The 11,399-nt window shown below is 40.8% G+C and overlaps 2 protein-coding genes across 3 annotated transcripts in view; one reads left to right on the top strand and one right to left on the bottom strand.

Moving 5' to 3' along the window:
- LOC133289627 (B3 domain-containing transcription factor VAL3-like) overlaps nt 1-11,399 on the bottom strand; it is a 28,812-nt gene continuing 17,413 nt past the window's right edge. Inside the window, exon 4 of the mRNA XM_061487609.1 lies at nt 1-63. Within this exon, the coding sequence (XP_061343593.1) occupies nt 38-63 (26 nt within the window). The 3' untranslated portion in view covers nt 1-37. The remainder of the gene's footprint in view (nt 64-11,399) is intronic.
- Nucleotides 128-1,643, top strand: LOC133289626 (uncharacterized). 2 transcript variants are annotated; one of them, XM_061487608.1, is made up of 3 exons: nt 128-618; nt 691-891; nt 1,038-1,643. In XM_061487608.1, the coding sequence occupies exons 1-3, from the start codon at nt 210-212 to the stop codon at nt 1,436-1,438; spliced, it is 1,011 nt and encodes a 336-aa protein (XP_061343592.1). In that variant the 5' UTR covers nt 128-209; the 3' UTR covers nt 1,439-1,643. The 2 variants fall into 2 exon arrangements, with proteins under 2 accessions (XP_061343592.1, XP_061343591.1); XM_061487607.1 differs by having other exon boundaries at nt 128-891.

Consider the following 11,399-nt stretch of genomic DNA (forward strand, 5'->3'; position numbering starts at 1 on the left):
CCAGAGTGTCCTCAGTCTTAATCGAACGGTCAACATTTCACCACGCAGAGACGCACCTCAAGCCTGCAATTATAGTTATAAATACCCTCTCTTCTCTCTGAAAATTGGTAGCATTCGAATATCACTGTAAAGGTAAGTTCAGGTTATACAAACACAAACCCATTTCCAGAAAAAAAATTAAAAAACTGAAGAAAGAAAAAGAAGGGAAAATGAGTTTCGTGTCTGTGAAAATGATTCTAATCTCTACTGGGATTTTATCCGTGGCAATGGGGTTGAAGCTAACGGTACCTGTGGTCTCGCATTTCATCATCTCCGAAGCTCCTTCAATGTGGAGCTTCTTCCTCACATGCTTCACCCCTCCTTATCTCTACATACTCCTCAACTTCATCATCCTCACCATCCTCGCTTCCTTCAAGTTCCACCACTCCACACATGACACCACCGAACCGCTTATTTACTCCGCCGCCTACGACGGAACACTCGCAGCGGTTCACATCCATGCTCCTGAACCGGTCAAGATCTCCGGCGCTGCGCAATCGGACTACCACAGCGTCGATTCTGATGTATACGTTTACGAAGCGAAAACGACTGGTATCAGCGACGATACAGCCGCGAACGGTGACGGTTTTGTTGGTTACGTTTACGACGAGAATTCGCCGGTGAAAACGATTGTTATCGCTGACGATACAGTCGAGAACGGTAACGGATCTGTTGGTTACGTTTACGACGAGAATGCACAGGTGAAAACGACGGTTATCGGCGACGAGGCCGTTCTCGCCCCGAGCTTGCAGAGGAAAGATTCGTTGCAGCTCGCGTTTCACGATGAGAACGAGAAACCGCCAGTTTCCGCAAGGTTCAGCCACCGGAAAACCGGTAGAACCAGCCCCGAAGGTACCGTTAGCGTAACCGTTTACTCTCTCTCTCTCTCTCTTTCTCTGGTTTTTGAAATTTGAAATTGAAAAAAATAAAATAAAATAAAATAATGAAACTGAATTTGATTGTAACTGAATTTAGTTGTGTTGTTTTGTGTGGTGCAGGGGGGAAGGTGGTTGCGTTGGGAGTGGCGAAGTCGAAGAAGCAGGACACGCTGGAGAGCACGTGGAGGACGATAACGGAGGGGAGAGCCATGCCGTTAACGAGGCACCATAAGAGGGCCGACACGTGGGACTCCCAGCCGCGTCGGAACGCAGTGCCGTTAACGGATCTGAACGGCGGTAATGCCGCCCCTGTCATGAAGAAGTCGGAGACGTTCGCCGGCAGGGAGAAGAGCGTGTCGCCCGGTTCCGGTGGGAAGCTGAGGAAAGAGCCGTCGCTGAGTCAGGACGAGTTGAACCGGCGAGTGGAAGCTTTCATCAACAAGTTCAACGCGGAGATGAGGTTGCAGAGGCAGGAATCGCTGAGACAGTACCGTGAGATGATCAATCGCGGGGCTCGGTGACTGATCCACAGCGCAACGTTCATTGTTGTTCTGATTGTTCTTTGTTACCCTCCAATTTGGGGGAAAAAATTAAATTAAGAGTCAAGTTCAATCACGGCGGTGATTAACTAAGGTTTTGGGTAAATTAATGGAGGAATAGATTTTGTTATGAAACAGTGTTTGGGATAGAATCACAAATTTAGTTTAGTATGGTTTATTATGGAGAAAATGTTTGGGGATATTTTCAATTTCCAGCAATTGGAATTTTTTTTGTTCCTTGTTTTAATTTTACAATGTTAATAGTTTAATTGCGTATTGTTTTTTATTCAATCTTCTGATTCCGAATGCTGCAGGAGAACTTGAACATCTTAATGGACTTGGATGGAAATTACTATGACTGAGTGTAATAGTAATTGATGATGTCTTCTTTTACATATATTTAGTTTGAATGAATTTTTTAACAAGTAATTAAAAGAAGCACAAATTTTTTCAACTAAAAGTTTAAAGTTCTTAAAATAAAGAAAATTTTAAAGGAAAAAACTTGATCCAAACCAGTATGTAATTTTTTTGTGGGTAGGGGGCGGCGTTTCACAAGATGGACTTTTTAGTATAATGTGGTGTATGAGGCAAGTTCTGTTTAACGCAAGCCATCTCGATCTCGCCATAATACCAATGGTCTAATAAATGAGGTGATGGCGTTGGCACATGAGATATGATGACTTGGGGAATATTATTAGATAATGGTCAAAAGTAGTGATAACCTCAAAGTGTTTGCCTCCTCTCATTCATTCATCTCTTCTGAGAAACAAAGGAGGAAATCTGTATATGCACAAAACTACAAGGTTTACCTCTTAAACAAGATGGATTATAAAGCAGTACACTAGCACAAGAAGTCACGTTTCTTGCTTTGTGGTGGGAGATTAAAGAAGGTTCCACATTTTTCTTTAGTGTGAGGGTAATTCTCAGAGTCAAAATTGTCATCATAATAATACCCCACATTATGGCTATACCTTAAAACAAAAACATTATTGATATTGAGTAATGATGTCATGTCACATCACTGTGCAAATTGAAAGCCATGCTTAGCAAAGTAATCTTATCTACTACTACGGCTTTCCTAGTGAAACGTTAAAACATTCTGAGATCAGACATTAATGAATTGAATTCTTGCATTTATTTCAGAAGTTGGGGACCAGGCTTATGGATGGACATGGGAATCAATTTTCAACGCCTGAGTGAATCAGGTATATGGAGTTTAAGGAAGGATAGAAAACTGGACTGTTTTAAAAAAGGCCCTTTCTTTCACTACTTTTTATCATGCTCTTCTAGTTTGAAAAATGACTGCATTAAAGTTGAATTTTTTTTTTTTTTTTTATAAAAAAGAAAAGCAGCAAGAAAGACGTGTGTTATAATTTTCACCGTATGCAGAGTTATTGCTAATTTATAGCAGCTTGAAACGTTTGTCAGCACAATAAATCCCAGCTCAAGCCCTCTGCAGTTCCATCAAACATCAGAAGAAGTTGACATCATGGCAGCGGAAAGGGAAACCATGTTAGATGATTTATGGTGTAATTTGTTGCAAGCTCAAGATATAATGCGTCTTCACAGAGAAAAGTATAAAAGGTATGTGTAGTTTCAAGTTGGGGACTCGTTTTACTTCAAAATCCAGCCTTACATACTAAGATCACTAGCTAAGAAGGTGAATAAGTTATTACAAAAAAAAAAAAAAAGGTGAATAAGAAGCTGAGTCCTTGTTTTATAGTCCTTGACAGTTGAGAATATCTCAACTAATTTGTAACTGAATTGGGTGGGCTGTTATCAGTTGGGAATATTCCAACTGAATGATATACCACCAATTATATATTTTGGCAATACAGTTAGGGGAAGGAGGGAAGATATATATAGAGGAGAGGATAGACAAGCTGAGCAGGTTAATTCTCTAGAGCATCGATGTTAGCACGCTTGTAACTCTTCTTTCTCTTCTGCAAACTAGACTATTGGGGCTTGTTTGGGAGTAGGTTTTAGGAGGGAAAAGAATGGAAGAGAAGGGTTTTATTAATCTCTTCCCTTATTTGTGAGTTTAAAAAAATGAGGGAAAAAATTTGTGGATTTTCACAAAGCCCTCCAAAACCCTTCTTGTTCTCAAAATTAAAGTTTTCCCAATGTGGGATATTAACTTTCATACAAGGGAAGAGAATACCCTCCACTTTTCTTCCCTTTCTCTCCCTTGAATTCCTTTCCTTCCCTTCCTCTCCAAACTCCCAAACAATGCCTTACTGTACCGAGAAAGGGTGTTCAATACAGATCCAATCTTTTTCTTCATTTTCTATATGTTCTTGTAACATCACTGGGCTGACGAGGGTGGGGAGTAATCGCTGGTGCAAAAGAGATGAGACACGGACAAGGAGTGGTTCCTGATAGGCTTCTAGTTAGAGGAGTACATGAATGAATCGAATCAAAAACACCTGAACGAGAGAGATACAGAGATTGTATAGTTGAAGATAACTTAAAGGAATTAATAAGTACTACCTATACTAACAAGATGCATATACTTTTCGGTAACCCATAACTTAAGAACTCTATAGTTAAGCGTGCTTGACTTGGAGCAATTTTAAGATGGGTGACCTCCTAGGAAATTTCTTGAAAAGTGTGTGAGTGAAGACACAGCATGCTGAAAAGTTTCGTGTTAGTTTGTGGGAATAGTCATTGATCTTACAAGCGGCCGGGTGTTACAATTCTCTACCAGTATCTCTCGTAGTACCCGTAGACACCATATTTTGTCCGAAAAAGAACAAAAGAATAAAAATAAAACAATCCCATCACTGATGTATCTTCTGCAATGGAGGTTGGGCACTGTTACAAGCAAATCATGTTCACGTCTGAGATTGGGGAAAACAGAAACCAAAAATAGGAGGGTGAAGAGATGTTCATATATGGTTTGAATATGGTACTCTTCCAATACATCAAAGAATACACTTTTTCCTATTACCCACCATATAATATCAGGAAATCTCTTCCTTTTTCTTCATCTATAAAAACCAGAAACGCATAACACAAAAGGACCTTTTTTTTTTTTTTTAGCTTCTTATTACTCTTTAAGAAAGGAAAATATCAAGTTATTAACTCTAAGAAATAATTCACAAGTTATAAATATGATGCATTAGATTCAGAACATCAATGTACTAAACAATATAATTCAGAGAACTAGAATTGTCAATAATCACAAATTCTTACTTTGTGGAGTATATGGACTCACCTCCGTGTACTTCTTTGGTAATGCAAGACGTCCATTCTTGGGTTCAGCATCAGTGAAAGTCAATACTTTGTTGAATGAACAAATGAATAATTGTAGAAATTGAATGTAAAATAATATGTTGTGTATTGATCTGTGTCAGAGAGTTACAATATATAGAGACCCTAATGGGCTTAAGTGAAAGGCCCAAACCTAATGCAATCCTAATACAATCAGAATATTTACGGATAAGACTGAATCCAATCATATCTAATCATATCATATCTAATATTCTAACTAATCATATCATATCTAATATTCTAACACTCCCCCTCAAGCTGGTGCGTATATATTATGAGCACCAAGCTTGTTACAAATGTATTCAACCCGAGGACCTCTAAGAGCTTTAGTGAAAACATCTGCTAGTTGATTAGACGAGTTGACAAAAGTTGTCTTGATTTCTCCTGACTGGATCTTTTCCCGAATGAAGTGACAATCAATCTCTATATGTTTGGTCCTCTCATGAAAAACAGGATTAGAGGATATATGTAGCGCAGCTTGATTATCACAGATGAGTGTCATGGGTTGTTTCTGTTCACAAAGATGAAGCTCCTGAATCAACTGCTTTAACCAGATCAACTCACAGGTAGTATTTGTCATTGCACGATACTCAGCTTCTGCACTAGATCGGGAAACAACAGGTTGTTTCTTGCTTTTCCATGAGATTAAGTTTCCTCCGAAGAAGACACAATAACCAGAAATAGAGCGTCTGTCCGAGGGTGATCCTGCCCAATCGGCATCTGAGTAACCACAAATTTCTGTATTTCCCTGATCCGAATACAACAAACCTTTTCCTGGTGCTCCTTTGATGTATCGGAGGATCCTCATAGCAGCATCCCAATGTGAATCACAAGGGGAATTAAGGAACTGACTAGCCGTACTGACAGCGAAAGAAATATCTGGCCTAGTCACAGTAAGATAATTGAGCTTCCCAATCAGCCTTCGATAACGGCTCCCCTTGTCTGGGCAATAACTTAACATTAGGATCCATGGGTGTATCAACTGGTTTACACCCCAACATACCAGTCTCTTCTAGGATATCCAAGGCATACTTCCTTTGACAGATAGAAATGCCATGTCTAGATTGCGCCACCTCAATTCCCAAGAAGTAACGCAGCTTCCCAAGGTCCTTTGTTTGAAATGCACTGAATAAATGTTGTTTTAACTGACGGATTCCGTCTTGATCACTTCCGGTGAGGATGATGTCTTCAACATAGACTAACAAATAGATGCACTTGTTAGGAGATGTAATTCTATAGAATACAGAATGGTCAACTTTACTGCGAATTAGGCCAAACGCCTGTACAGCAGAACTGAAGCGACTGAACCATGCTCGAGGAGACTGCTTGAGACCATATAAGGATTTTCGAAGACGACATACCTTCCCAGACTCCCCCTGAGCAACAAAACCAGGTGGTTGCTCCATGTAAACTTCTTCTTATAAATCACCATGAAGAAAAGCATTTTTTATGTCAAGTTGAAGGAGTGGCCAGTGACGAACAGCAGCAAGGGCAATAAATAGGCGAACGGACGCCATCTTAGCGACTGGAGAGAATGTATCGCTATAATCAAGACCAAAGATTTGAGTAAAACCCTTGGCAACTAGGCGTGCCTTGAGACGATCAACATGGCCATCAGGTCCAACTTTCACAGTAAACACCCAGCGACAACCAACTATAGACTTTTCTGGAGGAGCAGAAACAAGGTCCCAAGTGCCATTGGTATGAAGTGCGGTCATCTCATCAAGCATCGCTTGGCGCCATCCTGGATGGGAAAGTGCTTCACCTATGGTCTTAGGAATAGAAACAGAAGAAAGACTAGAAACAAAGGTGAAATGAGGAGGAGAAAGGCGATCATAGCTCAAGAAGGTATAAAGATGATAAGGGTTACGAGTAGTACGTGTACCTTTTCTTTGAGCAATGGGAAGAGCTTCTGGTGAAGGATCCGGAGGGGAAGAATCAACTGCAGGGGGCAATAAGTCAGCAGGGGTCGAGTCGACTGGAGGTACTGTCTTACGACGCTGATAAGTGAGAAGTGGACGGTCCTCAGGTACTGGAGCAATAGGTGATTGCTTATCTGGAGTAGAAGCACCTGCATCTGGCAAAGACAAATCAAGAAAAGGAACAGGAAGAACATGATTAACATGTGACAATGGAGATGGGATAGAATTAAAGGGTTGTTGATCAAGAAAGGTGACATCAGCGGAAACTAAGTAACGCTTGAGATCAGAAGAGTAACAGCGATAACCCTTTTGAAGACGAGAATAACCAAGAAAAATGTATTTAAATGCTTTGGATGTTAACTTATCTTTACCAGGATTGAGATCATGAACAAAACAGGTACAACCAAAAACATGTGGGGATAGAGGAAAGAGAGGAACATCTGAAAACAATAAGTTATGAGGAATATCATTATTAAGCACAGATGAAGGCATGCAGTTGATGAGAAAGCAAGAAGCAAGGACTGCATCAGCCCAGAAGTGAAGAGGAACATGCATGTGAATAAGAAGAGCCCTGGCAATCTCAATGAGATGTCTATTCTTACGTTCAGCTACTCCATTTTGTTGTGGAGTGTGAGGACAAGTGGTTTGGTGTAAAGTACGCTGTGTGACTAAGAAATGAGAAAAGTCAACAGAAACATATTCCTTAGCATTATCACTACGTAAAATACGAATATAAGCACCAAATTGAGTATGAATTTCAGCAGAAAACTTTTGATAAATAGAAAACAACTCAGAACGGTTTTTCATTAAATAAATCCAAGTACAACGGGAGAAATCATCAATAAAGGTAACAAAATACCGAAAACCTAAAACAGACACACTTCGACTAGGACCCCAAACATCTGAATGAATAATTGAAAAAGGAGCATCAGCTCGCTTATTGACTCTATTAGCAAAGGAGGAGCGTATGTGCTTTCTTTGCTGACATGACTGACAATCTAAAGTTTGAAGACCGGATAAAAGAGGAACCATCTTCTGCAATTTCGCAAGACTAGGATGCCCGAGACGACTGTGGATGAGTTGTGGAGATTCTGTGAGAGAACAAGCAACTGAAGGACTCGGCACATCAAGGTAGAACAGACCCCGTGACTCACGGCCCACTCCAATCATCTTCCCCGTACCCGGGTCCTGCACAGAAACAGAATGGTTTGAGAATGTGACAGTACAATTAAGAAAATTGATCAATTTACTAACAGATATTAAATTATAAGGGATGTGAGGAATGTAATAGACACATGTCAAGGTCAATGAGGAGGTTGGACAGATTTGTCCAATCCCATGAACGGGGGCCTTAGTTCCATCAGCAAGAGTAAAAGAGGGTAAATTTTTAGAATATGTAAGGAAAGAAAAGAGTTCCTTATTACCACAGAGGTCATCAGTAGCACCTGAGTCAAATATCCAAGGACCAGGTGATGCAGAATGAGAAACACAAGCAACAGGATTACCAGTTTCTGAAGCAGAGGCCTGAGATTGAGGAGAGGACTTCCTGAGAAGGGCCTGGAATGCTACATATTCTTAAGAGGAGAGAGAGACTGTACCAATTTGAAGCAGTATCCAATTGAGCTATATTAGCAGCAAAAGAAGGTCGCATGTGAGGATACTTTGTGTAGCAGCGTTCCTCATAATGACCAAGTTGCTGACAGTAATGACAACGAGGTCGCTGACCACGTCCGACTGGACCTCCTGGGCCTCCTGGGCCACGTCCTCCTGGGCCACGGCCTTCTGGGCCTCTACCACGACCACGTCCACCTCCAATATTCCCGCGAAAATCAGTACGGGAAACTAGAGCAGTAGAATCAACAGCAGAAGACGATGCAGGAGCAGATTTCTTATTCAAATTCAGAAGACGCTGATACGTCATGGATAGATCAGGCTCCCCACTAGTCAAGATAGTATCACGGACATTATCATATTCTTCGGGAAGGCCAGAAAGTGTGGCAACCATAAAGAGACGTTCCACCTGTTTCCGATATGCAGTACCATCAGTAGGGTAAGGCAGCATATCCAAATATGCCTGCATCAAAGAGCGACTTTTGCCAATATATGTCTCCATCTGAATGTCGGATGATTTGCTCAATTCCATAAACTGAGAGATGATGAAATAGAGCTGTTGAACATCATTAGTGTAGAGGTTTTTTGCTTCCTCCCACACTTTAGTGCAAGTTTGAAATGAATAAAAGATATCCAAGACGATCAGATCAATGGATTGCCAGAGGATACTCAGAAGCTGGTTGACAATCTTTTCCCAATCAGGCTTGTCCTCCTTAGGGACATCAGTAGACTTAGTCGTGAGATGGATCTCATATCCTTGTCCAAAGAACCAAACTCGAACAGAGGTGGCCCAGGTCTTGTAATTAACAGATCCCTTCAATTTTGAAGTGGTAATGGACCCAATATTGGTAGAGATGATATTGGGAGAATTTCTCACAGGAGGAGATGGAGAATTGACCTCCGAATGAATTGGAGAGTTTGCTGCCATAGTATTAAATCACAAAGATATAAACCGAATAAAGAGAAACGAACCTGATCACCAATCAAGAAGAGGTGCGCACAAAAAGTCAGACCCACAAAGAACCAACCACAGATCCAGAAAGAGGAGGAGAAGACGAGCTTCTTTGTCCAAGACCGGCCGGAAAAAGCCGCCGGAATAGTGCTCACGCGCCGGCAGAAGGTGGCGCGTGAGAGCGCGTGACAACTCCGATGGTGGCCGGACTTCCACAGAGCAGGTCGCCGGGAGGAGAGGAAGCTGTTCGCATTCGTTCCGGGCTGAAATCTCGCTGGAAAAGTGCTCCGGCAGCCTGAACAGTGGCTGATGGTGGCTCCGGTGACTGTTTGGGGACGTGGACACGTGCAGAAGATGCCTGGAGAGGACTTACAGTCCTTGATGGCTTGCCGGAAGGACGCACGACAAAGAAAAGATGACTCCTAAGCAGTGGGCTTAGGTTTTAAAGCGAAGAACAAGATTTCTAAGCGGAAGCGAGGGTTCCCAGAACGAAATAGCTCTGGTACCAAATTGAATGTAAAATAATATGTTGGGTATTGATCTGTGTCAGAGAATTACAATATATAGAGACCCTAATGGGCTTAAGTGAAAGGCCCAAACCTAATGCAATCCTAATACAATCAGAATATTTACGGATAAGACTGAATCCAATCATATCTAATCATATCATATCTAATATTCTAACTAATCATATCATATCTAATATTCTAACAGTAGAATTAGAGCTTAATGTTGATAAGGATTCCATGTGTCAGAATGGACTCAGTTATGTTAATTTCAGAACAAAAATGAACTCAGATAACAGATATCAGAATAAGTTAACTACAAAAACTCAAAAGTTATCATCAATATTATATAACAACTTTCTTCATTGAAAACATTTAAAAGTAGAACAAGTGAAACTATGCAGGTACTCTCCCAGTACTTTCAAATACTCCTCATTCCTCTTAAGGATCAGCCAAGATGAAACCCCATGAGGCCTTGCACCATCTATATAATACTCAAAAGATGTATCTATTTCACTTGATGAATTGGCAGCTGAATTGTCTCCTAATACAGAGTTTTGTTCTTTGCACGGTGATCCAGATGTAACCAGTAGAACAATTTCCATTATTTTCAACCCAATTAAAGTATTATGGATGATAGCCTTATAAGAAAATCACACCGGTAATTAATCATTTTTCAACAACATCAGAGGATGAGATTATAGTCCAACATCCTAACAAAAGATACAAGGATTTATAATTTTTGTCTAATCTCTCTCTCTCACACACACACACACGTAAAGAACTATTTCAACCCAAAACCTTAAGGCATTAAGTTTATAGGTCATGTGCTATGCTTAGCCCATTCCTTTCCAATGTGAGACTTTTATCATCACATTTGAATTCCCAACAATCTCCCCCTCAAGTGTGAATCTTACAATTGTCAATTCTCCCCCAAGCGGAAGCTTCTTCAAGTATTGATGGGGTTACCAATCAAGAGTGGATGAGTCTCTTAGTCCACAACATGGGTTTGCGCAGGCCTACAAACCTGAAAACCAACCACTATCTCCAAATACTCGGTAACCCTGGCCAATCAACCATTAGCTTTGATAATACTATTTGGCAGCGGCCAAGGGGAGCCTAATTAGAGTAGACTACCATCCACGCATCAAATGGGCCTAGGCAAAGCAACAAACATATAATAAAGGGTCCGACACCACACTCAACCCAAAACCTTAAGGCATTGGATGGGGTTACATTAATGATTTTATATCTCTTTAACACACACCCCCTCATGCAAAAATCCTTTGGACTTGAAGCGTAGATATTGCACAGGCCCATTTTTTTGTCAACCTTGTGCAGCATAGGTCCATTTTTTGTTTACCTTGTGCTTACTCAATTCCACCACAAAGTGGGGGTGGTAAGAATCAAACTCGTGACCACTTGGTTACTTTAACTCTGATACCATGTAAATAACTATTTCAATCCAAAAGCTTAAGCATGTAAGTGAAGGTTAATCAATGATTTAATATTATAACTCTCTAATACACCCCCTCACGCAAGAACCATTTGGGCTTGAAGTCTGGATATTGCACAGACCCATTTTTTTGTTCTATCTTGTACTTATTTAATTCCATTAGAAAGTAGAGAGTGGTGAGGATCGAACTCGTGACCCCGTGATTATCGACCTGTGGAGCAAT

Source organism: Gastrolobium bilobum, unplaced genomic scaffold (assembly GCF_033153095.1).
Source record: "Gastrolobium bilobum isolate Gb01-03AN ecotype WA unplaced genomic scaffold, APGP_CSIRO_Gbil_v1 utg12401, whole genome shotgun sequence".
NCBI classification, from domain to species: Eukaryota; Viridiplantae; Streptophyta; class Magnoliopsida; order Fabales; family Fabaceae; genus Gastrolobium; species Gastrolobium bilobum.

Coding starts and splice junctions, on each gene's coding strand:
- LOC133289626 (XM_061487607.1), top strand. CDS start 210: ATGAGTTTCGTGTCTGTGAAAATGATTCTAATCTCTACTGGGATTTTA. Junction 892..1,037: donor CGGTAGAACCAGCCCCGAAG/GTACCGTTAGCG, acceptor TGTGTGGTGCAG/GGGGGAAGGTGGTTGCGTTG.